Source organism: Neofelis nebulosa, chromosome 13, assembly GCF_028018385.1.
Source record: "Neofelis nebulosa isolate mNeoNeb1 chromosome 13, mNeoNeb1.pri, whole genome shotgun sequence".
Taxonomy (NCBI): Eukaryota; Metazoa; Chordata; class Mammalia; order Carnivora; family Felidae; genus Neofelis; species Neofelis nebulosa.
In genome coordinates, this window is record NC_080794.1 from 91,213,908 (window position 1) to 91,241,862 (window position 27,955).

Below are 27,955 nucleotides of genomic sequence, written 5' to 3' on the forward strand. Positions count from 1 at the left end.
ATTCAGACCTTCAAAACGTCAATACATTTCATTATAAAAGATCAAGGAAAATCACATTTGTTAATGTCACAACGGATCTCCTTAGAAAAGTCTTGAAGCGGGAAGCTGTCAAAGTAATAGTAATAGGTATGTTTTCCAAAATTCAGATTCCCTCTTGAAAATGTGAATATTCACATTGGCAGCAAATGCTGTCGGTTCTCTGTGAAATGAGAGGCTCCCTTTGTTCATTTTCAGGAGACTTTTCTGAAAAGCCATAGTTGGTGAGTTGTTCTCTCAGATAAACGTGGCGTTCCGTCAAATAAGTGCCTAGTTCGGCCTGCAACACAGTCAACCATGCATGTGCTTCTCGAGACGGCCACTGTGCTTGGAGATGCAGCAGATGTGGTTTTTTGCGCAGTGCCCACTTCACCACAGAGAATAGCGAAAGGACTCCTACCAGAGCGCTGGGGTTGGGTAAAATTAGTTTGATCAAGGTTGTTCCCAAGTGGGACTAGCTTGCTGGCTCTCACGTGCGTGTGTGAGCCGAGCGGCTCTCTCCGTACAGCGTGGCACCACAGCCGTGATGCACACGGAGGCCCCGACAGTTTTAGTCACCGTGGCTTTGGTTCGTCCACGCGGATGTCAGCACGCTGTTACGAAAACAGTTCTGTGCTCGGGGACCCCTGGGATCCACAGACACGCCTCGAGAACTGCTGCTTTAAAGTAAGGTGTTAGCAGCACGAACGGTGGGGCAGGTGTCGAGAACTGCCCTTGCTCATCTTCCCTGGATTTTATTGTTTTTGTCTCACAATGCAAAAGCGGAACATTCATTTTTTAAAGCAAATCAAATGATATGGATGTGTGAAGAGTAAAAGTGAAGTTGCCTCCTACTCTGCGCCGCTGTCCAGGAATCCTCCCCAGAGGTAACTACCCTTAACAGTGTGTGTGTGTTTTTAGACCATTTCCGATGCCTTTATCTATTATTTTCTACTTTAAAACTTAGTTTACGTATAGGCAGTTTTTCGTTTTGTTTTGTACAAAATGCGGATCCTGTCATAAATATTGTTTTGCGGTTTTTTGGCTGTCACTAGTGTGCAATTTAAGGTCTTACGCTGACCCAGCTCGTGCTGAGCCGTGTATGTGCTTGAGCTCATTTGACCCTTGCAGCAGCCCCTTGAGATCTAAGTGCTACTGTTGCCTTCGTTTTATAAATGAGAAAATTGACTCTCGGGGAAGTTGATTCGCTTTGCCCCAGGTCCCAGGGCTGGTGGGTGCTAGAGTCAGGATTCAGAGCCCATACTCAGTATTTTTAACCAAGCTGCCTCGTTGTATAGCTCTGTTTGGTCCCTTCTGATGACTGCACACCATTTTGTCACACAGATTCTCTTGTTTATCGAGCTAGTCTCATTGGTGGTTTCCGTGTTCGCTCTTTAGTACTAAAGATTTGGCAGCACATTGTCTGGGCCCCCACCTGCCTGGGCGAGCATTTCCGTGGCTGGATTCCTAGGAACGGACACACTGGGGAAGGCTCCTTGTTTACATTTTGAGGCCGCCAAAGTACTCTCCGAAAGATGCCATCTTATACCTCCCCCCAAACTTCTCCTTCCTCCTTTCATGCTGAGAACATCAGTCTTTTTAATGTCAGCTATTGTTTAAAAAATGTGTTTTAGAGAGTGTGCGGATGCATATGTGAGCGGGAGAGAGGGAGACAGAGAAAGAGAAGCTCAGGCAGACTCTGTGCCCGGTGCGAGCCCGAAGCTCGACTCAACCCCATAACCATGACATCGTGACCTGAGCCAAAATCAAGAGTCGGATACTGAACCAAATGAGCCACCCAGGCGTCCCTAATGTTAGCTATTTTAATGGCAAATCTAATTTGCATCTCCTTACCAGTTATGCAATTAAGAATTTTTTTTAAATGTTTTATTTTTGAGAGCATGAGTTCGGGGGGGGGGGGGGGGGGTGCGCAGAAGATCCAGAGAGGGCTCTGAGCTGACAATAGCGAGACTAGAACTTACGAACTGTGAGATGACCTGAGCCAAAGCCACCCAGGCAGTTGAGATTTAGGTTGGGGTTAGGGTTAGGGTTGCAATTGAGATTTTTTTTACTGATGATTTCTGTTTCTCCTGTGAGTCATTAGATCACATCATTCATCCATGTTTCTACTGAGGTCTTTGAAAATCAATTTTTTTTGAGTTTTTTTTTTTTTAATGTTTATTTTTGAGAGAGACAGAGCATGAGCCGGGCAGGGGCAGAGAGGGAGGGAGACACAGAATCAGAAGCAGGTTCCAGGCTCTGAGCTGTCGGCACACAGCCCGACCCGGGGCTCGAACTCATGGACTGTGAGATCATGACCTGAGCCGAAGTCGGACGCTTAACCGACTGAGCCACCCACGCTCCATGAAAATCAATTTTTAAAAGCTCTTTATACACTATGAATATTAATCTCTAAATATTTACTGTAAACATTGATTTTTTTAATGTTTACAATTTTGTTTCTCCATTTTGAGAGAGAAAGTGCAAGCAGGGGAGGAGCAGAGAGAGAGAGAGGGAGAGAGAATCTCAAGCAGGCTCCACGCTGTCAGTGCAGAGCCAGACACAGGGCTCGTACCCATGAACCGCGAGATGATCTGAGCTGAAACTAAGAGCTGGATGCTTAGCCAGTCAGGCCACCCAGATGCCCCAAACCTTGAATTTTAATTCTTCTGTCCCCCCAGTTCGTATACGTTCTACCTCGAGTTCATTTAAGGGTGCTGAACATGTATCTTTTACAAGGGGGATTTTTTTTTGCTGTTGGACATTAAGGAAAGTCAGATCCGTGTGTGGGTCAGTCTTGGTTTAGGAGAGCAATGGTAAGTGGGACAGGAAGAGCGGCTCATAAATTGAACTTGAATAGAAGCTGGAGTCCAGAGCCCAGAGGCAGGAACAACCTTGAAAACAGACATCCCGGTAAGGTTTTTGGACTTGCTCAGAGCGTGGGACAGAGTTTAGTCTATTTCACCTACACCTTCGTCGATCAGAAAACCACAACTAGGGGCGCCCGGGTGGCTCAGTCCGTTAAGCATCCAGCTCCTGATTTCTGCTTCAGTCATAACCTCACGGTTCGCGGGATCAGGCCCAGCGTCCGGCTCTTGCTGGGTGTGGAGGTGCCTGAGATTCTTTTTCTCTCTGCCCCTCCCCTGTGCTCTCTCAAAATAAACATTTGAAAAATAAATAAAAGGAGTAAGGAAAATAATTAAAGTAGTGATGAGGTTTTACTTTTGCTTTACATTTCTAGAAAGATTATCCCCACACTCATACTTTGGAGGGCAGTGTGGCACGTACATCTGTTAAACTTAAAGCTGGGTTGCGACCCCCATGATTCTACTTGTGGGAGTCCCACAGGAGCGTGCCAGCACTGCGGGACCAGCTGTTTATAGAATTGTGCATGGCAGCGGTCAAACATCCGGAAAAACTGAAATGCCCCGAAGTAGTGAAGGGATTAAAAGCATTCTGGTACACCCATATTGTGGATTAAAGGGGTCTGTGCCCGTTGGAAAGCGGTCTGTGACCCAGGAGATTAAAAACAGCCACCGGCAGAACAGCGCTCCCCTATAAAAATGGAGTGTGGTTGTAAATAACCTGGGTGTGGACCTTGCCACCCCACCGTTCAGAGTGGGTGCCTGCGGAGAGTGAGGGTTTGGATCGGCACTGAAGAAGGATGTCTGCTTTTATGCTGGACGCTTCGCACCAAGGAAGGATGCCTTGTGTTTTGTAACGATAGAACAGGAAAAGACTAGCTTTCTACGAACTGAACACAGGAGAGTTTCCCTTGCTGCTGCTTGTGATTGGGGCTGCCTCTGGCTGTTTGCAAACTCCCTAAACATTGTTGCTAGCTTTTCATTTTCTCCCAGTATCTCCAACGACAAGACATAGCCATAAAAGTATACCCGTTAAAAGGCAGGAGTTTCCTTAATTAGATTTAAAACAAAGCAAAATGATAACTCAGCGAATAATCATTGAAAGGGGGGGCTTCAGTGCCTTATGTGCATCAGTGCATTTATAATCATACCTAACTTCATAAATTGTCAGGGGCTACATCCGGCTTTGTTTCTGTGGGGTAACTATGTACCTGCACGTTCTAAAGAAGTGTCATGATGTCATGATTTTTTTGGTACACCTTTCGTACAGGAGAAATATTTTAATTCTTCAGACTAAACTGTTTGCCACCTCACATTTTGATAAACTCTAAGTGGCTTTTAAACAAGATAATAATCTAGCTGTATGTTATTAACATGATACATTAATAATACTCATGTTTTCAATACTTGATCTTATTCCAGAATTTTTTAAGAAGTAAAAGTTACAGTTCAAGTTGAAGCTCTTTTTTGTAACTCTCAGTTCCATTTCTTTCTTTTTTTTTTTTTTTTTTTTTAATGTTTATTTATTTTTGACAGAGAGAGAAGGAGACTGAGCATGAGTGGGGGAGGAGCCGTGAGAGAGAGGGAGGCACAGAATCCGATGCAGGCTCCAGGCTCTGAGCTGTGAGCGCACAACCCGACACGGGGCTCAAACTCACGAACCGCGAGATCGTGATCTGAGCCAAAGTCGGATGCTCAGCCAACTGAGCCACCCAGGCGCCCCTCTCAGTTCCATTTCTAACCCCTCCTCTCTGCTGCCTGGTGAACCAGGGAGACCCCAGCCCAGCCTGTCCCAGAGGAGTTGCCAAAGGTTCTCGGTCTTGTCCCGGAAGGAAAGAATTCAAGGACAGACTGCGCAGACGACACCAGTGGGAAGATCGATGATGAAAAGGGGTGCACTGTCCCCGTGACAGGCAGCAGCTCCAGGGAGAGACGGGGGGCTCTGTGCCTTGGGGCTTGGGCTTCTAACTTTTATGCACAGTTGTTAACCAGGGGGAGAAATATTCATCACTGGGGACTGTGGTTCCTTGGAAACAGGTTCATGCCTTTTCCTCCTTGTTTGGTCAGGGGTCCAGTCATGGCACCCACCGTCTTGGGCCTGTCTGATTTGGTCCAGCTTCTTGTGGAACCTTCCAGGACAGCCCTCCCACCTTCCCGTTGCTGGGCTCCAGGTACCCTGTTAGAACCTAACTAACTGCCTAGTCTCCTGCCCTCACCAGCGGCAGCTTCTGCCACGACACGACGTATAGACTGTCCCTGCTCACCTTCTTCAACTTCTCTTCAGGCAGATGAATGTGTCCGCTTTGCCCCAACTGCTGCTGCTGTCTCTCTGCCTCTCACACCTTAATGATCTCAGGGAGTGTTTAGAAGTCACATCTCTTGGTTTTGACTTTACGGTACCAAAGGTCTGTCCCTTGCTGAAGTCATCGGAAAAGTCAGATAGTCTTGATAGGAGTCGTAGTTACCAGAAACGTTCTTATTCTGCTTTGCCAGAGCCCCGGTTAAGTTCAGGGATGTAATCAATTTCAATAGGCAATTCAAGAGAACGAGAACATTCCCTTTCCCATCCTGTTCACTTCATGCTCACTGAGGAACCGCAGAGCTCGGTAGGATTGTGTGCTCTTTAAAGTGCCGTTGGGGGAAGGTGTGTGCATAGGTAAAATAGCAGTCCTATAAATTGTTTCTTTAGGAATCCACCCACAGTTACCTTTGGGTTGCTAGCATGAGGGCCGGCTGGAGAGAGTTCACACCACCGCCTCGAGAACTGGCTCTGAGTCGGGGTGGGGGGGGGGGATCTTTTCATTTCATTTGATCCTACAGAAAAATACAAAACATTTGGGCTAATGTGGATTTGGGCTTTTTTGTTTTTGAGGTCTAGGCATTTTTTTTTTTTTTAATTGAAATCTGTATTAGATTCCTGTGTTCTGTCCTGTTGATGTTTCTTTAATCCCATCACCTGTTTGACCCGTCCCTCCCTGCACCACCTCCCCTCTGGTAATCGTGAGTTCTCTATAGTTAAGAATCTGTTTCTTGGTTTGCCTCTCTCTATTTCTGGTTCTTAAACTCTGTCTGAGTGAGATTATATGATATTTGTCTTTCTGACTGACTTCACCTAGCATTATACTGTCTAGCTCTATGCAGGTTGTTGCACATGGCAAGATTTCATTTTTTTTTATGCTGAATAATATTCCCTTGTGTACATACACCACATTATCCATTCATCTGTTGGTGGGTGCTTGGGCTGTTTCCATAATTTGGTTATTATAAATAATGCTGCAGTAAACGTAGGGGTGCATATATCCCTTTGAATTAGTGTGGGTTTTTTTGTTTTATTTTGTTTTGTTTTTGCATTTTGGGTTTAAATATCCAGTGATGTGATTGCTGGATTGTAGGGTATTTCTATTTAAAAAAAAAATTTTTTTTAAGTTTATTTATTTTGAGAGAGAGCAAGCAGGGAAGGGGCAAAGAGAGAGGGAGAAAGAGAATCCCAAGCAAGCTCCATGCTGTCAGCACAGAGCCCCACGCAGGGTTCAATCCCACAAATTGTGAGATCATGACCTGGGCTGAAACCAAGAGTACGATGCTCAATGGACTGAGCCACCCAGATGCCCCGCCCCCCCCCCTTTTATAATGTTCCCCAGTCTTTAATTGGATTGTTTGTTTTTTTGGGTGTTGAGTTGTATAAGTTCTCTATTTTGGGTACGAACTCCTTATCAGATATATCGTCTGTAATTTTTTAAGTTTATTTTGAGAGACAGAGATAGCATGCACACACGTATGATAAGGGCAGAGAGTGGGAATCCCAAGCAGGCTCTGCACAGGGCTCCTGGGTGGCTCAGACTCTTGATTTTGGCTCAGGCCACGATCTCACAGTTCATGAGATTGAGCCCAAAAACCTTTTATTTTGATGTAATCCCAGTAGGGGTTTTTTTTTTTTCCTTTGTTTTCCCTTGCCTCAGGAGACACATCTGGATCAATACCACTACTGATCATGTCACAGACATTACTGCCTGTGCTGTCTTCTAGGATTTTTATGGTTTCAGTTTTTCACATTCAGGCCTTTAATCCATTTTGACTTTATTTTTGTATGGTGTAAGAAAATGGTCCACTTTCGTTCTTTGCCATGTAGCTGCCTGTTTTCCCAACACCATTTGTTGAAGAGACTGTCTTTTTCCCACTGCGTATTCATTCCTCCTCTGTCGAGGATTAATTGACCATATAATTGTGGGTTTGTGTCTGGGTTTTCTGTTCTGTTCCATTGATCTGTGTGTCTGTTTTTATGCCAGTACCATACTGTTTCCGTTACTGCCTCTTTGTAATTTAACTTGAAGTCTGGGACTGTGATCCCTCCAGTTTTGTCTTTCAAGGTCTCTTTGGCTATATTCAGGGTCTTCTGTGGTACACATTTTAGGGCTGTTTGCTCTAGCTCTGAAAAATGCTGTTGGTATTTTGGTAGGAATTGCATTGAACATGTAGATTGCTTGGGGTAGTGTAGACATTTTATCAGTGTTTGATTGTCCAACCCATGAGCATGGAATGTCTTTCCATTTCTTTGTGCTGTCTTTGATTTCTTTCATCAGTGTTTTACAGTTTTCAGAGTACAGTCTTTCACCTTATTAGATTTATTCCTAGGTATCTTACTGTTTTTGATGCAATTGTAAATGGGATTGTTTTCTTAATTTCTCTTTCTGCTGCTTCATTATTAGTGTGTATGGGGCTGCAACAGATTCTGTACCTTGACTTTTGTAGCCTGTGACTTTACTGAATCCATTTATCAGTTGTAGTTTTTTGGTGGATTCTTTAGGATTTTCTATATATAGTGTTACCCTGTCATCTGCAAATAGTGACAGTTTTACTTCATTCTTACTAGTTTGGATGCCTTTTATTTCTTTATGTTGTCCGATTGCTGTGCCTAGGACTTCAGTAAGCACCCTGTTGAATAAAAGTGGTGAGAGTGGACATTCTTGAGAGAGCTGGATTTTTTTCTTAACTGTGGTAAGCTGTACATAGTTGAATATTGATCGTTTTTACCGTTTGTAAGCATACAGTTCTGTGGCATCGATTACGTCCACAGTGTGGTGTGACCATCACTGCCGTCTGTACCCAAAACTTTTCAATTGTCCCAAAGAAAAACTGTGTCCATATTAAATAACAGTTCCCCCCTTTCTCCTTCCCCCAGCCCCCAATAACCTCTACTCTGCTTTCTGTTTCTGTGAAAATTCATATGCCTCTTGTAGGGACCCCATGTAAGTGGAATTATACAACACTTGTTCGTCGGTATCTGGTTTATTTCACTATGCATAGTGTTTTTAATTTGTTAAGGTCTATCTGCCTTGTAGCACTTATCAGAATTTTTTTTTAAGTCTTTATTTTTCTAGAGTGGTTTTAGGGTCACTGCAACGTTAAGGGGAAGCCACAAAGATTTTCCATATAACCCCCTGCTCTCCCCGTCCCCCACACGCTCCCCCATTATCAACACCCCCCACCAGATGGTGCATTTGTTACAATGAAAGAACGAGAACACTGACACGTTATTGCCCCAAGTCCCATTATCAACCTGCTCTGCGTTACAGTTCTGTCTTGGTGTCACACGTTCTGTGGGTTTGGGCAAATATATAATGGTACACGTCCATCATTATGGTATCACACAGTCATTTCTCAGCCCAACAAATCTGTGTTCTGCCTGCTCATCTCTGCTCACCCCTGGCAACCACTGATCTTTTGACTGTCTCCATGGTTTTACCTTTTCCAGGATCTCGTATACTTAGGATCCCATAGTGTGCAGCCTTTTCATGCTGGCTCCTTGCACTTCATTACACGTATTTAAGGTTCTTTAATGCCTTTCAGGACTGGATGGTTCATTTCATTTTAGGACTGAACAGTATTCCATGGTCTGCATGGGCCAGTTTATCCGTTCAACGACTAAAGAACATCTTGGTTGTTTCCATGTGTTAACAATTATGAATAAAGTTGCTGTAAACATTTACGTGCAGGTTTTTGTGTGGACGTAAGTTCTCACCTCCTTTGGGTAAGTACCACAGAGCACAACTGCTGAATCGTATGGGAAGAGAATGTTGGGTTTTCTAAGAAAGACCAGACTTTCAGGCAAAGCGCCTGCACCATTGTGCGTCCCCACGGCAGCAAAGGAGACTTCCTGTGACTCGCCAGCCTCGCCAGCATCTGGTCTCGTCCGCGATTTCCACTTCTGCCCCTCTAATAGGTGTGTATGTAGCGGGGTCCTGTTGTCATTTGCATTTCCCTGAGGAGGTGATGGGGAGCATCTTTTCCGGTGCATCTTTGCCGTCTGGAGATCTTGTGTTAGGGTTTTTGCCCATTTTGTGATTGGGTTTTCTTATTGTCGGTTTGAAGAGTTCTTGTATTTTGGATAGCAGTCCTTTATCCGCTGTGTCTTTTGCCAGTCTTTTCTACTGGTACGTGGCTGGTCTTCTCATTCTCTTGAATATATCAGAATTTTATTCCATTAAAAAAAATTTTTTTAATGTTTATTTTTGAGAGGGAGAGAGACAGAGCATGAGTGGGGGAGGGGCCGAAAGAGAGGGAGACACAGAATCCAAAGCAGGCTCCAGGCTCTGCGCTGTCAGCACAGAGCCCGACGCGGGGCTCGAACTCACAGACCGCGAGACCATGACTGAGCCGAAGTCAGACACTCAACCAAGCGGCTGAGCCACCCAGGTACCCCAAATTTTATTCCATTTTATGGTAGAGTTAAATGTGGATTTTTTTTAAAAAAAAAAATTTTTTTTTTTCAACGTTTTTTATTTATTTTTGGGACAGAGAGAGACAGAGCATGAACGGGGGAGGGGCAGAGAGAGAGGGAGACACAGAATCGGAAACAGGCTCCAGGCTCCGAGCCATCAGCCCAGAGCCTGACGCGGGGCTCGAACTCACGGACCGCGAGATCGTGACCTGGCTGGAGTCGGACGCTTAACCGACTGCGCCACCCAGGCGCCCCAAATGTGGATTTTTTGAAGTAGGAAATCATACATTTCTAATCTATCGTTTTAATCATTGAATGCACTCTTAAAATGTTTATTCTCAAAGAATAAATACGTTCCTGAAAAGCTACTTAGAAATTGAATTTATATGCACTGAACGAACTTACTGGTCAAAAATAACTTACACTTTTTCTAAAACCACAAACTGGGGATGAGTAATTATTGTTTGCTTATTTAAAGTTTGATAAAACTTTGACTTGTGGGGCTCCTGGGTGGCTCAGTCAGTTAAGCATCCGACTCTTGATTTTGGCTCAGGTCACGACCTCAGGGTTCATGGGGTCACCCTGTGTCGGGCTCAGTGCTGATGGTGCAGATTCTGCTTGGGATTCTCTCTGCCCTTCCCCCGCATGCACGTGCGTGTGCGCGCGCTCGCTCTCTCTCTCTCTCTCTCTCTCTCTCACAAAATACATAAGCTTAAAAAAAAACAACTTTGCCTTGTTTTATCAGTTACCTGGTAGACTCACTTATTTGATAATCTTGCCTATTTGGGGATTTCTCTGAGAAACACCTGTGAGTTTTTTCACATGTATTTAAGTCTAACTGAACTGTTTATTTGGTATAAGGAACAGTCTCAAGGCTGTGTGTGTTCCTAACAGATAGTAATAAAAAATCACATATAAGAGGGTGCCTGGCTGCCTCTGTTGGTGGAGCACGTGACTCTTGATCTCAGGGTTGTGAGTTCAAGCCCCACGTGGGGCATAGAGCTTACTTTACGGGGGGGGGGGGGGGGGGCGAGAAAAGATGGCATATAAGGAGAGAAATGATAGCAGTCTGTTTTTCTAATACGACAGACTAGATTAGGTCATTTCCCAAATTTAGAGAGAGAGTCTTCCCCTTTTGGGGCCAATTTCTCAGGTGAGTGGCCCCTTTCACATATACGACAAAAAAGCTCGTCACCGTCCTCTTGCCAGTGTGAGTCTGAAATACCAAGGACCGGTTGTGCGGTCGCCTGTCTGGGTGTGCAGCAGAGGGCAGTTTGGCTGATGCATAGCGAGTGACCAGGGTTAGCAGGTGAACTCTCAGCTCCTCCTCTTGCTTCTTGGTGCATCCATTCTGCAGGTGTGCACCCATGCTTCAGATGCGCCGTGGGCAGAAGCACTGCCCTGCGGCCCACGTGGTCCTGAGACGTAGCAAGGAAGTTGTCAAAGTGCTTCCCTGGGCAATGGAACCTTGGGCTGTGGTGTGAAGGACAGATAGATGACAGGGTTGGGGGGTGGGAGGAGCTGTCCTGGCAGAGTAGAGAGCCTGGAGGAGGGCTTGAAACAGCAAGAATTATAACCAGTTTGAGAAACTAAGGCCTCGGTCATCGGACCATAGAAGGCAAAGGGGAGAACAGAACGAGGCTTGTGATCTTTATCGTAAGGGCAGTGAGAATCCTCGTAGGGGCAAGATGTTCAGTTGGAGAGTGCGTAGCTTTAATTTTCTTCTAAACAGTCTAGTACGTGCTTTGATGATTGTGCCAGGGTGCTGTTACTGGTCTTGGCTCAGACTTCTGCTGTGGCAGAACTTAATTACCAGCACTTAATTACTCAGTCACTAGGTAGGCGATACAGCATAGAGCGTCCCTGGAAATTGTTCAGGTTACTTAACGTGTCTACAGAAAAGGGTAATGTATGCTGTCAGATAGCCTTTGGGATAAAAACTTGTCATTTTTTAGGATGGGGTGGAGGAGGTAGCGTGGAATACTCCGTACGAGTCAGATTCTCCTTGAAGAGTTTGGTTAAATCTCTGCTGGGCTTTAACGACAGAAGTGAAACGTGGTTTCCTAAGTCTTGAAGTCTACCGGAATTGATCTGACAAGACTTTTAAAATTTTTTTTTTTTTCAACATTTTTTATTTATTTTTGGGACAGAGAGAGACAGAGCATGAACGGGGGAGGGGCAGAGAGAGAGGGAGACACAGAATCGGAAACAGGCTCCAGGCTCCGAGCCATCAGCCCAGAGCCTGACGCGGGGCTCGAACTCACGGACCGCGAGATCGTGACCTGGCTGAAGTCGGACGCTTAACCGACTGCGCCACCCAGGCGCCCCAGATCTGACAAGACTTTTAATTGGGGAATGATGTGCACACACTGAGTTTCCTGATCTCCTGCTGCCTTCACCTAACGTACATGCTTGTGAGAAGTGGCCAAAAAGAAACAGAGGCTCCTTCAGTTTAAATGAAATGGGATTGGGGCGCCCGGGTGGCTCAGTCAGTTGAGTGTCCAGCTTCAGCTCAGGTCATGATCTCACAGTCTGTGAGTTCGAGCCCTGCGTCAGGCTCTGTGCTGACAGCTCAGAGCCTGGAGTCTGCTTTGGATTCTGTGTCTCCTCTCTCTCTCTCTGCCCCTTACCCCCCTCAAAAATAAGCATTAAAAAGTTAAGAAATAATAATAGACTTACTGAGATAGGATTCACTTGACATAAAACTCATACTTTCAAAGACTATAGTTGGGTATTTTTTAGTATGTTCACTGACTTGTGCAGCCATCACCACTGTCTAATTCTAGAACATTTTCATCACCCCCTGAAGAAACCCATCAGCAAGTACTGTTCATCCCTTCCTCCCCTACCTCCTGGCAACCACTAGCCTACTTTCTGTTTCTGTGGATTTCCCTACTCTGGATGTTGCATATAACTGAAATCATATAATAGGTCTGGCTTTGTGTCTGGCTTTTTCCATGTAGCATAATATTTTCAAGTTTCATCCATCTAGCAGGTGTCAGTATTTCATTGTTTGGCTGAATGATACTCCACTGGGTGAATATGGACCACATTTTGTTTTTGAGTTCATTTCATGAATAGTTTGGATTATTTCCAGTATTTGGCTGAATTTAAATAATGTTGCTGTGAATATTCTTGAAAAAGTTTTAACGTAGACCTGTGTTTCCAGTTTTGTCAGCCATGATACCTAAGAGTTGGATCGCCGGTCGTGTGCTAACTTTACGTTGACCTTTTTGAGGAGATGCCAAACTGTTTTGCGAAGTGGTTGCATCATGTTACAATCCCACTAGCAGTGTTATGGGGGTTTCAGTTTGTCTACATCCTCCCCAACAGTTCTTGTTTTTGTTTTTACTTGAGCCATCCTTCTGTATGGGTGCCGTGCTATCCCATTGTGCTTCTGTTTCCCTAGCGACAGGTGATATGGAGCATCTTTTCCGGTGCTTATTCGACATTTGTGTATTCTCTTTGGGAAAAAAAAAAAGTCTGTTCAAGCCCTTTGCCCATTTTTTAGTTGGTTTTGTTTTTTGTTTTTTGTTTTTTATCTATTGGGTTATTTATATATTCCAGAGACTAGAGTCTTACCTGATACATGAGTTGCAAATATTTCCTCTCATTCTGTGCAGTTTTTTCACTGTCAGTGCCCTTGGATGCACAAGAATTCTTAATTTAGATGATGTCCAATTTATCTGGGGTTTTTTTTCTTTTGTCTGCAGTGCTTTTGGTATCTTCTAAGAAACCATTGCCTAATCGAGATCATGAAAATGTGCTCCTGTGTTCTGAGGGTTGTATAGATTTAGTTCTTATATTTAGGTCTTTGGCCCATTTTGCATCAATTTGGTATATGGTGTTAGATATGGGTCCAATGTCTTAATTTTGCATGTGGATATTGAGTTGTCTCCATACAGAAAATACCGGGTTTTTTCCCACCTTGAGTTGTCTCGGCACCTGTGTCGAAAATGAATTGGCCATAGATGGGAGGGTATCTTTCTAGGCTCTGAATCCTATTCCCTTGGTCTGTATGTCTGTCTTTGTGCCAGTACCGCACTGTCTTAATTATTGTCCTTTTCAGTGTGTTTTGGGGTCAAGAGGTGTGAGCCCTTCAACTTTGTTCTTTTTAGAAATTGTTCTGGGACCCTTGCAGTCCCATGTGCCTTTTAAGATTTAGCTTGTCGGTTTCCGCTGGGGGCGGGGGCTCGGGGGAGACTGCTGGGAGTTTCTAGGGGTGTTGCCTGGGTTCTGTAGATCCATCTGAAGAATGCTCCCGTCTTCACGCTCAGTCTTCCAATCCACGAATGAAATCTTAACCGTTTTTAGGTTTTCTTTAATTTCTTTGAACAATATTTTGCAGTTTTTGTAGCTTGTAGATCTTGCAATTCTTTAAGTTTATTCCTAAGCACCTTATTACTTTTTTTTTTTTTTTTTTTTTTTTATTTTTGGGACAGAGAGAGACAGAGCATGAACGGGGGAGGGGCAGAGAGAGAGAGGGAGACACAGAATCGGAAACAGGCTCCAGGCTCCGAGCCATCAGCCCAGAGCCTGACGCGGGGCTCGAACTCACGGACCGCGAGATCGTGACCTGGCTGAAGTCGGACGCTTAACCGACTGCGCCACCCAGGCGCCCCAGCACCTTATTACTTTTGATGGTACTATAAAGTGAATCGTTTCCTTACTTCATCTTTTGACCGTTCATTGCTAGAGTAGAGAAGTACCGTCGATCTCTGTTTTTGTCTCCCCTACCCTTGCTGCACTGATACTTATTTATCAGCTGATTTATTTATCCGTTTATCAGCTCTGATAGTTTTGTGTAGATTCCTTAGTACTTTCTATGGACAAGATAATGTCTCCTGGGAGCAGAGGAAGCTTGACTTTATTCCTCTTTAATCTGGATGCCTTCTGTTTTCCTTGCCTAATTACCCTGGCTGGAGACTTCAGGAGAAAGCTTACCGGAAAGGTCAGCGCGAACACCTTTGTCTTGTTCCTGCTCTTATGGGGGGAAGCATCCACATTTTCACCATTGAGTATGATGTTAGCTGTGGATTTTTTTTTTTTTTTTTTTTTTTTTTTTGGTAGGTGTTCTTTATCAAGTTGAAGAAGGTCCCTGCTATTCTTAGTGTGTTGAGTGCTTTTATTATGATCAGGTCTTGGATTATCCTTGTCAAATGCTTTGCGCAGGAGATAAACGTGCAGTTTTTGTCTGTTAATTCTATTAAAATGGTGTATCCATGTTGGTTCATTTTCATAAGGTAAATCATCCTCGTGTTCCTAAGATACGGTTTACTTTTCCTGTTATTAAAATAGTATTTATTGTAGGAGTAGAGAAATTGAATTTCAGTTGTCCCTTCTGATTTCTCCAGTTTAGATAACTTGCCACAAACTTTTGTAGCGATTGACTAGAAAATGATATTCAGATTTTTCTGTTTTGTCACATTTTATCCAGTCTGCTCATACTTGGGAGAAACTTAATTTGGGGTGCTCTTAAGATCATAGTGTCTCTAGTTTAGAACCTTACTATATCTCTTACAGGGGGGTTTCCATTTTTTATATTCACTGCCAGTTCGTGTCTGCTTTCTGAAAGAAAACTTTTGCCTTTGGTGACTGCTTTAAAAAGACATAGCTAGAAATGTAACATTCATTCACGTCTGCCCGTAAGAGATTTTCCATTCTTTAGTGTAAACACGGAAGGTTTCAGAGCGCTCTTTGTCTTTGGAGAGTAGATGGTACTCCTCAGTCTGAATATACAGTAAAGTGTTCTTCAGGATCTTTGAGCGTGATTTTCGAAAGGCCTCTTTGTCCTAGGGGTTAACGTTCTTACTGTCGGAGTTCCTACAGTGTGAATGCACACCACCCACTCAGACCAGTGCTCCAGAGGGTGGGAGCTAAACAATGTGGCCGGTGCCCCAGATACCCCTCTTCTGAGTTCATAGATGGGGCAGAGAATGGGTTTGGTAACGGTGACAAAGGACCTGGTGGGTTGAAACAGGTGGACTTGCTGAGTGGTGGAAGCAGACACTCCTCAGAGTGAGCTCCGGAGAGAATCAGGAGAGGCAGTGAGGACAGAGCGCTGTCCCGCTTTGCTTCACGGGGACAGAGATCGCCGCAGTGGCCGGTGTGGAGTGTGGAGGTCAGCTTTTTTTTTTTTTTTAATATGATAGACTACAGCATTTCTGTTTGAAATTAGGACTGATCTGTTAGAGGAGAGAAAACTGATGGTGCTTCAGAGAGCGGGAATATTGTCATCGGAGCAGAGTCCTCGAGGAGACTAGGTGGGACGGACCCTCTCTTGATGGCGGGACAGTCTGCTCTGGGCACTTGTGGGTTTTATTTATTTATTTTTTTATGTTTATTTTTGAGAGAGAGAGAGAGAGAGAGAGAGACAAAGTGTGAGTGGGGGAGGGGCAGAGAGAGAGGGAGACACAGAAGCCGAAGCAGGCTCCAGGCTCCGAGCCATCAGCCCAGAGCCCGACGCGGGGCTCGAACCCACGGACCGCGAGATCATGACCTGAGCCGAAGTTGGCCGTTCAACCCGCTGAGCCACCCAGTTGTCCCTGGACACTTGGGTTTCTAAGACGAATAAGCAGAATCCTCAGCAGAGAGGGAAGCTGGGGCATGGGACCAGGTGTGGAGAGGTGGTCGCCAGGTGGTCGGGGGCCCGTGGAGGTCTGTCCATGTGAGCGGCACGCGGGGGCCTGCCAGCACTGGACCCACGGATGAGGATCCGGGAGAAGGTGGACACCTGTAACCGGGTCGCAGGGGAGACACGGTGCAGTTGGCTGCATGCGGGGTCCCAGGCGCCAGGGAGCGCAGCCCGCTCAGGAGAGCACTTCGCGGGTACCTCGGGCGCTCCTACCCCTGGAGGGACTTAACGTTATGGATTAGATTCACCTGGCTTTGAACTTGATATAAATAGGATCCAACAGTAAGTACTCCTTAGTATTTTCTTCCTGAGACTAATCCACTTTGCTAGGTGTAGCTGTAATCCGTGCGCTCTCATTGCCACGGGAGGCACCGCGGGAGCGCTCCGCCGTGGAGGCATCTTGCTACGTTACTGGATGTCTGAATTGCCTGTTCTGTGAAGGTGCCGCTGGTAAGGCCGTGGTGACACCACAACTGTGTGGTGCTGGCGACCGTGTGCCTGGAGCGGGGTCTCTGGGTCGCGGGACGGCGGCTGCCTGGCTTTGGTGGACAGCGCCCAGCAGTCTTCCAAGGGCTTGTGCGCTTTCTGTCCCGCACGCGGCCCGTGAGAGTTCCTGTCGTCCCCGTCTTTGTGACACTTGGAGCAGCGGTTTGGTGTGTGTGTAATGGTTTTCACCCGTCTTCCTGATGGGCGAAGGGGACGAATGCCTCTTGAGATGCTTCCCGGCCCAGGACCAGCTTTGGTGACATCTTAAGGAAAGCAGATGCTTGTCTTTAATGGTGACCACTTCCCGGGACCGTGTTTCACACGGTCCTGCTCACAAGGGGGTACCAGGACGGGGACAGTGGTCTCTGGAGGAGCGTGCGCAACTCTGGGTCTCCCCTGCATCGTGCTCGCTGGCCGGGAGGTGGTGGTGGAGTAATCCTCTACGTCTTTAACCACCGGGAGAGAGGAGAGAAAAAACTGAACCGCGGCGAACTGTACCTCCCTTCTAATCGCTGTGGTTTCCTTTTCTGTGACAGTGACTCAGCAGTTTTGGGTGGTGAGTTCTGAGTGAGTGCTGCTTAATTTGGGGAGCACACAAGCCGTGATAGCTGGGTGTTGATAGGGTTTGAGGCACGGTGCTGATGTTACTCGTGCCTTTGGGAAGACCCTCCGCCCGCTCTGTGGACACAACTCTGGGCAGCGGAGGAAGGGAGCGGGCCCCTGGGGGGCCGTCTCAGTCGTTCAGCCTGAGGCGATAGACTAGGGCGGTGGCAGGAAAGCTCGAGGGAAGTAGAGGAAATGACGTGTTCATCCCTGTTGGTGTTTTGAAAAACTTAAAAGTTTGGGAAAGTGCAAGAATCATCTAGCAAACCCCTGTATACTCGCGCGCACCCCCGACTCCACCACTAGAGCCGTCTTTCCCGACCCGTCCGCTGGACCCCGGGGCCTGACGCCGTGTCACCCCTGGCTCACTCTTACCTCCTCGTCTCTCTCAGCCCCCGTTCTCACTCCTGCCAGAACCCAGACCTGGTCTAACCCTCTGCCTGCGCCGCGTAGCTGCAGAGGCGCCCCTGGGTGGGCTTGTTCAGAGTCCTTTCCTCCACTCAGATGTCAGGGGCAGGGGCATTGCCTGTGCTGTGTCCCCAGGGCAGTGCATGGCTTACGGTAGTCACTCAGCAGGTTTGCTGGTTTTAGAAACAAGCTGCTGACCTCAGATCTCACGTGGGCACTGGCACAGAGACAGTCCCGCGTTCTGTAGTGTGGCCTCACGCCCGAGAACGCTTCCTTCCCCCCCCCACCCCCCCCCCCCCCCGCACCTCACCCGCACCCCCTCCCTTTCGCTCTCAGCAGGTGAACCTTCTCTCACACCTCGTGGAAAAAAGAGCTGTGGTCTGACGAGACCGCCTCTAGAGCCCAGGTCCACCCTGCCTCCTGTGCCACGCGCTCCCCGACCCCACCCGTCTGCTCACCCTGCTTCCCTGTGCCCTGGGTCCCCCTGTGCTGCGCCAGGCGCCGGGGCACGTGAACGAGGCTTCGCTTCCCCGTCTTCTAAAACTTCGTTGTATGTTTTCCCTCTGGGCCCCTCTCCCCGCTCCGCATTTCTTGTTCCTGCTTCTTCCTTGTGTCACCATAATGTTTGTTATCTCACATTCAGTGCCTCTTTCCTCGTCACCTGCCGGGAAGTATCCTTAGCAGCCCCTGAATAACATCTTCCCTGCTGACTTTTGACTTCCTGGCTTTGAAGAGGGAGTCCTGACGTCCCACGGTACCTGGTGATGGTGCTTTTTCACTAGCATCACCTTCCACCCACGTGCACTCCCCCACCTCCCCTGGGGAAGAAAAAAAGGAGAGAGTTGAGGGAATTCTCTTACAAGTTTTGGTTCCCTCAGGATCAGGCAAATACTGTTCATTGCTGAATTAAAGTATATGTGCGTTTTCTCTTTCGTACCGATTTCATTTTTCCTAGAGCTGACGATTGCCTAATTTTTTCACATGCTTGCTTCTCTGTCTTCAGTGCAGTTTAAGCAGACATGGTCAGACACACGGCAGTGACGTTCCCAAACACGGCGCGGGTGGCCGCTAGCCCTTCTCTTCCCAGGACGTCTCCTGGCCATCCTCCTCCAGCCGGGACTGCTGCTCTCCAGGGTCCTTGACTCCTACCTCGGCACTGTCCTCACCGTGGTGGGCACGTCAGTTCCCCCCATCTTCTTTGCCCTTGGTTTATTCCCATTTTGCCAAACATCTTCCAGTGGTTTTCTGAGAAAGGCATTTTTGCTCTGCGTGTTTGAAAACATCTTTACTCCTCCCTGAAACCCGATTGAACGTTTGACTGGGTGTAGAATTATGGGTTGAAAGTTACGTTTTCTCAGAATTTTGAGGGTGGTTGGTATTCCATCCACCATTTTCCTGTCTGGTTCCTTTTGTCTGTGATCTGTTTTCTCTGGGGAATTTTAGAATTTCCCTTTTATCCTGGGTGTTTTAGTTTTCAGGGTGAGGCACCTTGGGCTAGGGGTTTTTTCAGGCTTGGCGCTCACCAGACCTTGTCAGGAGACTCTTGCCTTCGTCCTTTGATTTTTTTTTTTTTTTTCCTCCTTTCACTCCCTTCTCTCTGTCGTCTTTCCGGAGCTTAACTGGCTAATGGGCCACCTAACCTGATCCTGTGATGGTGATTGTCCTTCTCTTTGTCTTCGTGCTCCAGGCTTTGGAAGAGGTGTTGAGCTTTAAAATTGTTATTAGCGTTTGAATTTCAAAACACACTTGCTGGTTTTCCTTTCTCGAGGTAGCACGCAGCTCATCCTCTAGGGACCCTGCCGGACGTAGGGGCACCCTGCCGCCCCCCGATTAGTGGCTGGGGCTGCCAGTGTGGGTGAGCTGCATACAGCATCCAGCGCCCACTTCTCTCCATCACGGGGGTGACGGGAGCCCTGCTTCATAGGTGTGGGAGGTTCACTGGCTAAATGCAAGGCTGTGCTCAGAATACCACCTGGCACCTCGCAGGCACTCAGCTGACATTGGTGATGTCACTCCCGTTAGCAGGCATTAACTGTCAACTCCCCGAGGACGTAAAGTGTCGTTTCCTTGAGGTTTTGTTGGTTTTGTTGAAGCGCTGTGCCCCTTTCCCCCAGCCCCCTTGTTTTGGCCGCTTTCTCCCCTGTCTGCAGGTCCTGAGCTGTCGGTTCATGTTTAATCTGGAGCCGCTTGCAGAGCCAGCAGCTAGTCCTGTGCGAGGTGGGCTTTCCAGCCGGAGGGCTTCCTGGGGCCGATCTTTCTCTCAGGCCCTGCGGGCGTTTGAAGCTTCAGGACGTTTGTCCCTTGATTTGTCACTTTGGAGAGGAGGCCCAGGGAGGGTGGGGACTTCACTCCTGGCAGCTAGCGTTTGGAGATCAGGAAGGGAGCGGGAGTCGCCACCTGACGGGATGGGCACAAGCTTGGGGACCCAGCAGTTCAGTACAAGACCTTCTGCCATCTCTGTGCCCAGTTTCCGGTGTGGAGCCTGGCTGAGGCCCTCAGCACATTGGGACCTTGGCCTCCTGTGCACACTTAGACCATCCCCACCAAAGTGTAAGAGACTCTTCAATACAGAGAACAAACTGAGCGTTGCTAGAAAGGTGTTGGGTGGGTGGGTGGGGGATGGGCTAAATGGGTGATGGGCATTGAGGAGGGCACTTGTTGGGATGAGCACTGGGCGCCATATGTAAGTGATGAATCACTAAATTCTACTGAGACCATTATTACACTACATGTTCACTAACTTGGATCTAAAAAAAAAAAAAAAAGACTGTCGGGGCGCCTGGGTGGCTCAGTCGGTTAAGCGTCCCACTTCGGCTCGGGTCGTGATCTCACGGTTCATGAGTTGGAGCCCCACGGCAGGCTCTGTGCTGACAGCTTGGAGTCTAGAGCCTGCTTCCCTTCCGATCCTGTGTCTCCCTCTCTCTCTGCCTCTCCCCCTGCTTGCGCTCTGTCTCTCTCCCTCTCTGGAAAAAAAAGGAAAAGAAAAAAAGAAAAAGACTGTCACCACCACGCCTGCCACCCCTCGCCATCATGTGTCTGTCAGAGCCTGCTCACCACCATTGCCTTGTGGACGGACGCCTTTCCAGTTCCTCTCTGGCCCCTTAGTGGCAGCGGGAGAGATGTAAGCGTGTTGCAGACAGAGAGTCTGAGGTGGGCTCTTCGGGGCTGCGAAGCATGTGTCATAGTTTCCGAGTTTGATCTAAACATCTACTAAGTAAGTTCTGCATCAGCCCGATGACCCCCTCCTGGCAAAGTGCCTCCGTGCGGACTGTGCCAGTGCGCGGGGTCCTTGCCGCGGCCGTGTGGAGCCGCGGTGCCGCAGAGGTGGCCAGCAGGTGCTAGCGTTGCCCGTATGACGCTGAGCCATCGTGCGGGGCTTGACGGGTTTAAAGGCGCCGCTCGGTGCCCTTAGTGCCGTGTTTATGCTTTTAGCATCACGCCAGTTCTGTAAAGTAACAGCCATCACATTAAATTCATGTTGGTAGTTAAAATGTTATTGGTTTTGTAATTGTCTTGGTGTTCAGTTTGTATATTTATATACGTTTTGATTTTAGAGCTCTGCTAAACTCTGCAGACAGCATTTTCTAAATTTAGATTCATGCATATTTACGTAGCTTAATGAAAGTCATTTCTCACCAGTGGCAGTCATGGGAGTTTCTCTTTTAAAAGATTCAGTCCATTTTAATTAAGTTTAAAAATCACTGACAGAGCTAGAATACCATTAATTATATAATATTGTACACCCCCTGGGTATGAATGACAGAGATTTAGTGCCATTTAGTCCAATACAGAATATTTTAATTTCATTTAAGCAAATTGGGTTATTTTGAGTAATTTAATTTAAAAAGTGGCACTTCTAACAAGCCTAATTCTTTTCCAGATCTAACTGAATGGTTTTGTTTTTGTTTTTGTTTTTGTTTTTGTTTTTTTAAAGGAAAGCAAGAAATCCCAGGCAGAAAATTCAGTGTGTTTAAAAGTCAGCTCACAGGGGTTCTGGTGGTTCAATGGGTTGAGCTTGATCTCAGCTCAGGTCTTGATCTTGGGGTCTTGAGTTTGAGCCCCACATTGGGCTCCTGGGGTGGAGCCTCTTTAGAAACAGTAGAGTGAGAGCTCATTTCCCAGGAAGTCCTATAATAACCACTATCTAACTAAAATGTTTGCTCACACCTTTAAGATTTGTGTTACATTATGACAACCTCAGGGGGAGGGTCTTTTTTTGTTTATTGTTTTATTTTGTACTTTTTAAAATTTACATCCAAATTAGTTAGCATGTAGTGCAACAGTGATTTCAGGAGTAGATTCCTTAGCTTCCCTTACCCATTTAGCCCATTCCCCCTCCCACAGCCCCTCCAGTAACCCTCTGTTTTTTCTCCATATTTAAGAGTCTCTTATGTTTTGTTCCCCTCCCTGTTATTATATTATTTTTGCTTCCCTTCCCTTATGTTCATCTGTTTTGTCTCTTAAAGTCCTCATATGAGTGAAGTTGTTTGATTTTTGTCTTTCTTTGACTAACTTCACTTAGCATAATACCCTCCAGTTCCATCCACATAGTTGCAAATGGCAAGATTTCATTATTTTTGATTGTTGAGTAGTACTCCATTGTATGTGTATACCACATCTTCTTTATCCATTTATCCATCGATGCACATTTGGGCTCTTTCCATATTTTGGCTCTTGTTGATAGCGCTGCTATAAACATGGGGGTGCCTGTGTCCCTTCGAAACAGCACACCTGTATCCCGTGGATAAATGCCTAGTAGTGCAATTGCTGGGTCAAAGGGTAGTTCTATTTTTAGTTTTTTGAGGAACCCATAATGTTTTCCAGAGTGGCTGCACCAGCTTGCACTGCCACCAACAGTGCAAAAGAGGTCCTCTTTGTCCGCATCTTCACCAACATCTGTTGTTGCCTGAGTTGTTAATGTTAGCCATTCTGACAGGTGTGAGGTGGTATCTCATTGTGGTTTTGATTTGCATTTCCCTGATGATGAGTGATGTTGAGCTTTTTTTCATGTGTTGGTTGGCCATCTGGATGTCTTCCTCGGAGAAGTGTCTGTTCATGTCTTTTGCCCATGTCTTCACTGGATTATTTGTTTTTTGGGTGTTGAGTTTAATAAGTTCTTTATAGACTTTGGTTGTGCGGCAGTATTTGGGTTTAAGCCCCTTGGCCTCGGCGGAGCTGTAGCCCCACAGGTGGAGAGCACACACTCATCTGCCAGGCACACAGGCCTTTCGTGTCGGTGCCCCAGCAGCGGGGGGAGGTTCTGATCCAGCCCTTCCAGCCCTTCCTCGGAGCCGCTGGAGAGGAGATTGTCTGGGGCAGGTGAAGAGTCCCGGTGGTAGAGGAGCAGGCTGACAGTGGCCTGTGCCGGACCGAAGCCATCTTTGTCCTGATTCAGTCTGCATTCAGCACCCCTGGGCTGAAGACAACCAGGTTTTCTATTTTTTTGCTCCAGGAGTCCATTTCATGAGTTCAGATCTATTGTTTCTAGGCCTTAGCCTTAGGTACCTAAGGACTTTTCCAGCACTTGGCTTTGTTCTTTGTACCCTTTGCCCGTAGTGAGCTGATGACCAAGATCCTTGTGAGAAATTCCGTACCCAACCAGCAGTGTCTGACTAGATAATGATGGCGTCATTATTGTCATTATCGATGGTAGTGACTGTATCCAGTCGGTGAAATAGAGTTTGTGCTGTTTGTAAGGATATTGTGTACAGAAGGCAGCAAAAGTTACTGCAAAGAATATTAAAAACATTCTGTCAACATCATGTAAGAATCAGATTTATTTTAAAAGTTCATATTAGGCATGCATTATAAAATTAGAGCCAGTCTTCTAGGACCAGTTCTTTTCTGTTTTTCTTTTCAAAATTAACTTTCTAAATTTTTACTCTATATCCTTCTCTCAAGACATCACAGTCTAGATAAATCCTGGTGCCCTAGGGACCAGGTGTTCAATCCGTTGAGCAAAACCCATAAGCCCGTATGTGTTCTTGGGCTCTGGGCACCAGAATCAGAATTGGCTGCTTGGTAATTACAAGTTTCCCATGAAAATTTTGCTTTATCCAATAGGGAGAAAGTTGTATATGTTTTTATTTTTCTTTTGAACCTTTACTGCTTTTTGGTATTGATTATGCCTCCTTTCAAAATCATAATCTGATAAATTGCTTCTGTATTTTATTGACAGCTGACATCATCTCAACTGTTGAATTTAATTACTCTGGAGATCTGCTTGCAACGGGAGACAAGGGCGGCAGAGTCGTTATTTTTCAGCGGGAACAAGAGGTCAGTGATTCACTGCACACAAACCAAATGAATTGCAGCCTTTCTCATGTCACTGGGAAGGAAGGAAAGCAGCACAGCACGTTCTCAGTCTCTAAGTTCACTTAGATTCGGTTACATCACATTAACCATATAGAATCTTCTTACCTCAGGGCTGAGCAAGATCTGTGTTTCAGCTCACTGACGTCCACCCTCTGAGTTCCGATTAAGTCCCTGTGCCCTTACGTTCGGGGAGGAGAGTCCTCGCCCTACCCGCAGGCTGTCGTGAGGACCAGATGAAGGATTGGGTGGTGGGGTTCTGCATTCGTTTGCTTTCATCCTGTAATTAATTCAAGTGACTGTCGGTGAAAACCACTTCACAAGCCAGTGGAGGTGGCGGCTCCCAGCCATGCTGTCCAGCAGTAAGTATGCTCTGAACGGCTCCTGCGGCACTAGCCGCGGGGAAGGTTCTGTGTGTGTTGGGGGGCCATGAATTCTGTGTCCCTCCTCAGAGGTGAGCAGCAGTCTTGCACCCCCCCGAGGCCCCACCATCAGTGCTGGGAGGAAGGAGTCCTCACTGGGGCCTGAAGGACCCCACAGGTGAATCTCAATCACGAGCACTGCCTTTTCGGTCACTCCCGCTTTGCGGGGGGAAAGGGCAGAGAAACCCATGTTTTTCAGTCATGCGTAAGAGGAGAATGGGAGGCAGAACCAGGCCTTGCAGCCCCCCCCTTTTATTTCTGGGGAGCCTCGTCAGAGCCCATGATGAGTTCTGATGAAGGAAGCAAGATGGCCTGGTGCCCTGCTCGTCTGTTGTGCACACGTTCCGGGGCAGAACCACCGGGAAGCCAGGCTTGGGTTTGTGGAAAGCCATCAGTCTTTTCTCTTGACAGAGTCACACACAGGCCCTCGTCTGTGTCCAGGCAGGTCAGTGTGCGGTTACTTTCTCATCTGCAGATTCTGGTGTCTACATTTTTGTGGCAAAACTGGTGTGGCAGCTAGTGGGCCCTGGAATCTAGTAGATCTGTGCGGCAGTGAATGCTGGCCCTGCCACCAGAGAGGAGGCACGTAGGGGCATCTGTAGGAGAGGGAGCCCTGGGTGCCCCCAGTCAGTGGAGGATTGCTTCTGTAAGTGAGGAGAGGTGTGCCAGCATCTCATTGGAATATACATGTTGCAGCTCTAATTTTGCTGTCTGTATAGTTTACAAAAATTTTTTTTCATACTTTTTAAATGTTTATTTATTGTTGAGAGAGAGAGACAGAGCGTGAGCAGGGGAAGAGCAGGGGTGGGGGTGGGGACACAGAATCCGAAGCAAGCTCCAGGCTCCGAGCTGTCAGCACAGAGCCCGACGTGGGGATCGAACTCACAGACCGTGAGACCATGACCTGAGCAGATGTCAGACGCTTAACCGACTGAGCCAGGTGCCCCTAAAAAAAATGTTTTTAATGTTTATTTTTGAGAGTGAGTGTGAGTGGGGGGGGGGGGCAGAGAGAAAGGGAGACACAGAATCAGAATCAGGCTCCAGGCTCTAAACTGTCTGCACAGAGCCCAATGTGGGGTTCAAACTCATGAACCATGAGATCATGACCTGAGCCAAAGTTGGACGCTTACCCGACTGAGCCACCCCATGTGCCCCAATTAAAAAAATTTTTTTAATCTTATTTTTTCTGATTTGGAATGGTGAGAATTCTTGTGAATAATATTTATTGCCATTAGTCTTTGAAAATCTTCACAGATGATTTGGCAAGTTCATAGTTTTTGCGTTCTTTCCCTAGAGGTAGGTTAGGACATGGCACTCCTTAAGTAGAACTGTGTACCTGATCCTTTTCGGCAGAAGTAAAAGTGGTTGGTGGTGTTTATTACTTTTAGCAGAAGGATTATTTTTAGCAGATTGCTGAGCCATAGCTGTCCTAAATTTAAGAATTGACTTCAGCTCCTTAAGGTTTGCCATTTTAATGATATCCTTATAGAAAACTTTCCTCATTTTTGTGGGTCGTCATTGAAATCAGTTAAAAACTGTCTAGCTTCAACTGTGAAATAGATTGTGGTAAAACTCAAGCATCTTGTTACAAAATATGTTAACGCTTTTGAGAACCTGTAGTACAAAGTGTTTAGTTAAGATGGATTAAATCATTATTAATAAAGTGCAGCAGCAGATTTGTACAGCAAACAGGTGGTCAGAGTTGTTCAAGTTTGATAAACCCAAGCAATGGCAACTCACTAATCCCTGGGCAATGCGTTTCCCCATCCTTTTCTCGATACTTTGGTTAACATAAACAGAGCTTTCATATTCCATCTGCTTCTAAAATTTTCTAGTGGCTGCTGCATGCAACCCTCACTGTAGACTTCTCCAGCGCTGTCCGTTAAACGGCCCAGCCGGTTCTGCAGAACCGCGGAGCCCGGGGGCTGCGGGGACACAGCAGGGCCTTGCCCGACCGGGGAGGGCGGGGGGGCAGCATGAGTGTCAGGCTGAGTGATCAGGGAGATAGGGAGCCCTCCAGACATCGGGGGTAGGGAGCACGGTTCAAAGTATTGATCTTGGAGCTTTTACCCCTCTCAGCAGCAGAGCCCTGTTGCGGGAAGCCCGGTGTGGCAGTCTCCAGGGAGCAGAGCTTGGGGACGTGGCTGTGCAGCCCTCGTCCTCAGAGCACAGCTTTGCACCTGACCGCGCGAACTGCCGTGTTTGCGTCGAGTCCGCTGACGCCAGCGCTCGGCACGTCTGCCAACAAGATGGGCCTCCCGCCACCTGCGGATCACAGCTCCCAGCGGCTCGGGCCGTCGGCCTGGGCTCCGGCTCTGCCCCCTCCTCCAGGCCCTCGCTCTCTCCTCTGTTCTGCCTCTCCTGGGACAGGACGGGGCGTGGAGACCGCTCACTGCCCCTCAGGGTCTCAGCCTGTTGCGGGGGCAGGGGGGGGGGGCGGGGGGGGGGCGGGGAGGGTCTGGTCGGGCAGTTACAGCAGGAAGACGGCCCAGCAGTGTCAGGGGCATCCATTCTGGTTCTTGCACACGGTGGCGGGGGAAGGAGAGCAGCGCTTCGGTGCGGGCGCCTCGTAGATTGGTTCAGATTCTGCAGTTTCTCGAAGTGGATTATGGTCCTGAGCCCTGGGACTGAGGACTCTACAGATTTTTCTTTCCTAAATAGTCCCATTTCATTTTTCTCGTCAGCAAGTTAGAAGCATCTGCTGCCAAATGCTGCTTTTCTCGTGGACGTTAGCCCACCGAGCACAGCGCACGCGTGGAGGCCATGTGCTAGATCCCAGGGTCCGTGTGTGGCTTCTGGGAGTGTGCAGCAGTGGAGAGATCAAGGCAGCTTTGGGGGTGTTTCCTCATAATGATTGATCTTAACTCAGAGATATAAAGAAATCTAGACGTAAAGCTCCCTCTGTTTCATTCAGTTTCTCTGACACACTTCCTAAAGTGTTAAAAAAAATGTAAGACTAAACATGCTGATTAGATAGCAAGAATTAAACAAAATTTTAAAATTAAAATTAAAACAATTATATTAATTACGTATTCTTACTGTTTTATAGAAAATGTCATTTGAGGCATACAGAAGATTTGAGGTATTAGTATAAGTATATTATGAACCCACCACCCAGGTTTTACTCTTTCGTAAAAGAAAACCAAGCCCTTGGCAGGTGGATGAGGCTCCCGTGTGCCCTCCGTGCTGTCTTCCAGCTTTATCCCCAAGTCTTACCTTACTCTCCCTCGGCCTTCCCAGAGTTGGTTATGACTTTGAAGACGGCCTGTATCTTCCCGAGCGTGTGTTTATACTTTTACTGCAACATGTCGAATTGTTTTATGTGTGTTAAAACTCCACATAACAGGTATCCTCTACCGGCGGTGGTCACCGCATAAGTGCCATTCGATGGCCCTCTTCCCGGTGGGCACGAGTGCGGTCTGGGCCGGCTGCCCCCGGGCCCAGGGGGCGCACTCACCCGCTGTGGGCCCTCGGCCTCTCTCCAGAAGTGCAC

The 27,955-nt window shown here is 47.1% G+C and overlaps 1 protein-coding gene across 2 annotated transcripts in view; it reads left to right on the forward strand.

Moving 5' to 3' along the window:
• Positions 1–27,955, forward strand: part of PPP2R2D (protein phosphatase 2 regulatory subunit Bdelta) — a 52,553-nt gene that overhangs the window by 7,954 nt on the left and 16,644 nt on the right. For both annotated transcript variants that reach the window (XM_058698157.1, XM_058698156.1), the window contains one exon: positions 23,907–24,004. In XM_058698157.1, the coding sequence (XP_058554140.1) occupies positions 23,907–24,004 (98 nt within the window). The remainder of the gene's footprint in view (positions 1–23,906; positions 24,005–27,955) is intronic.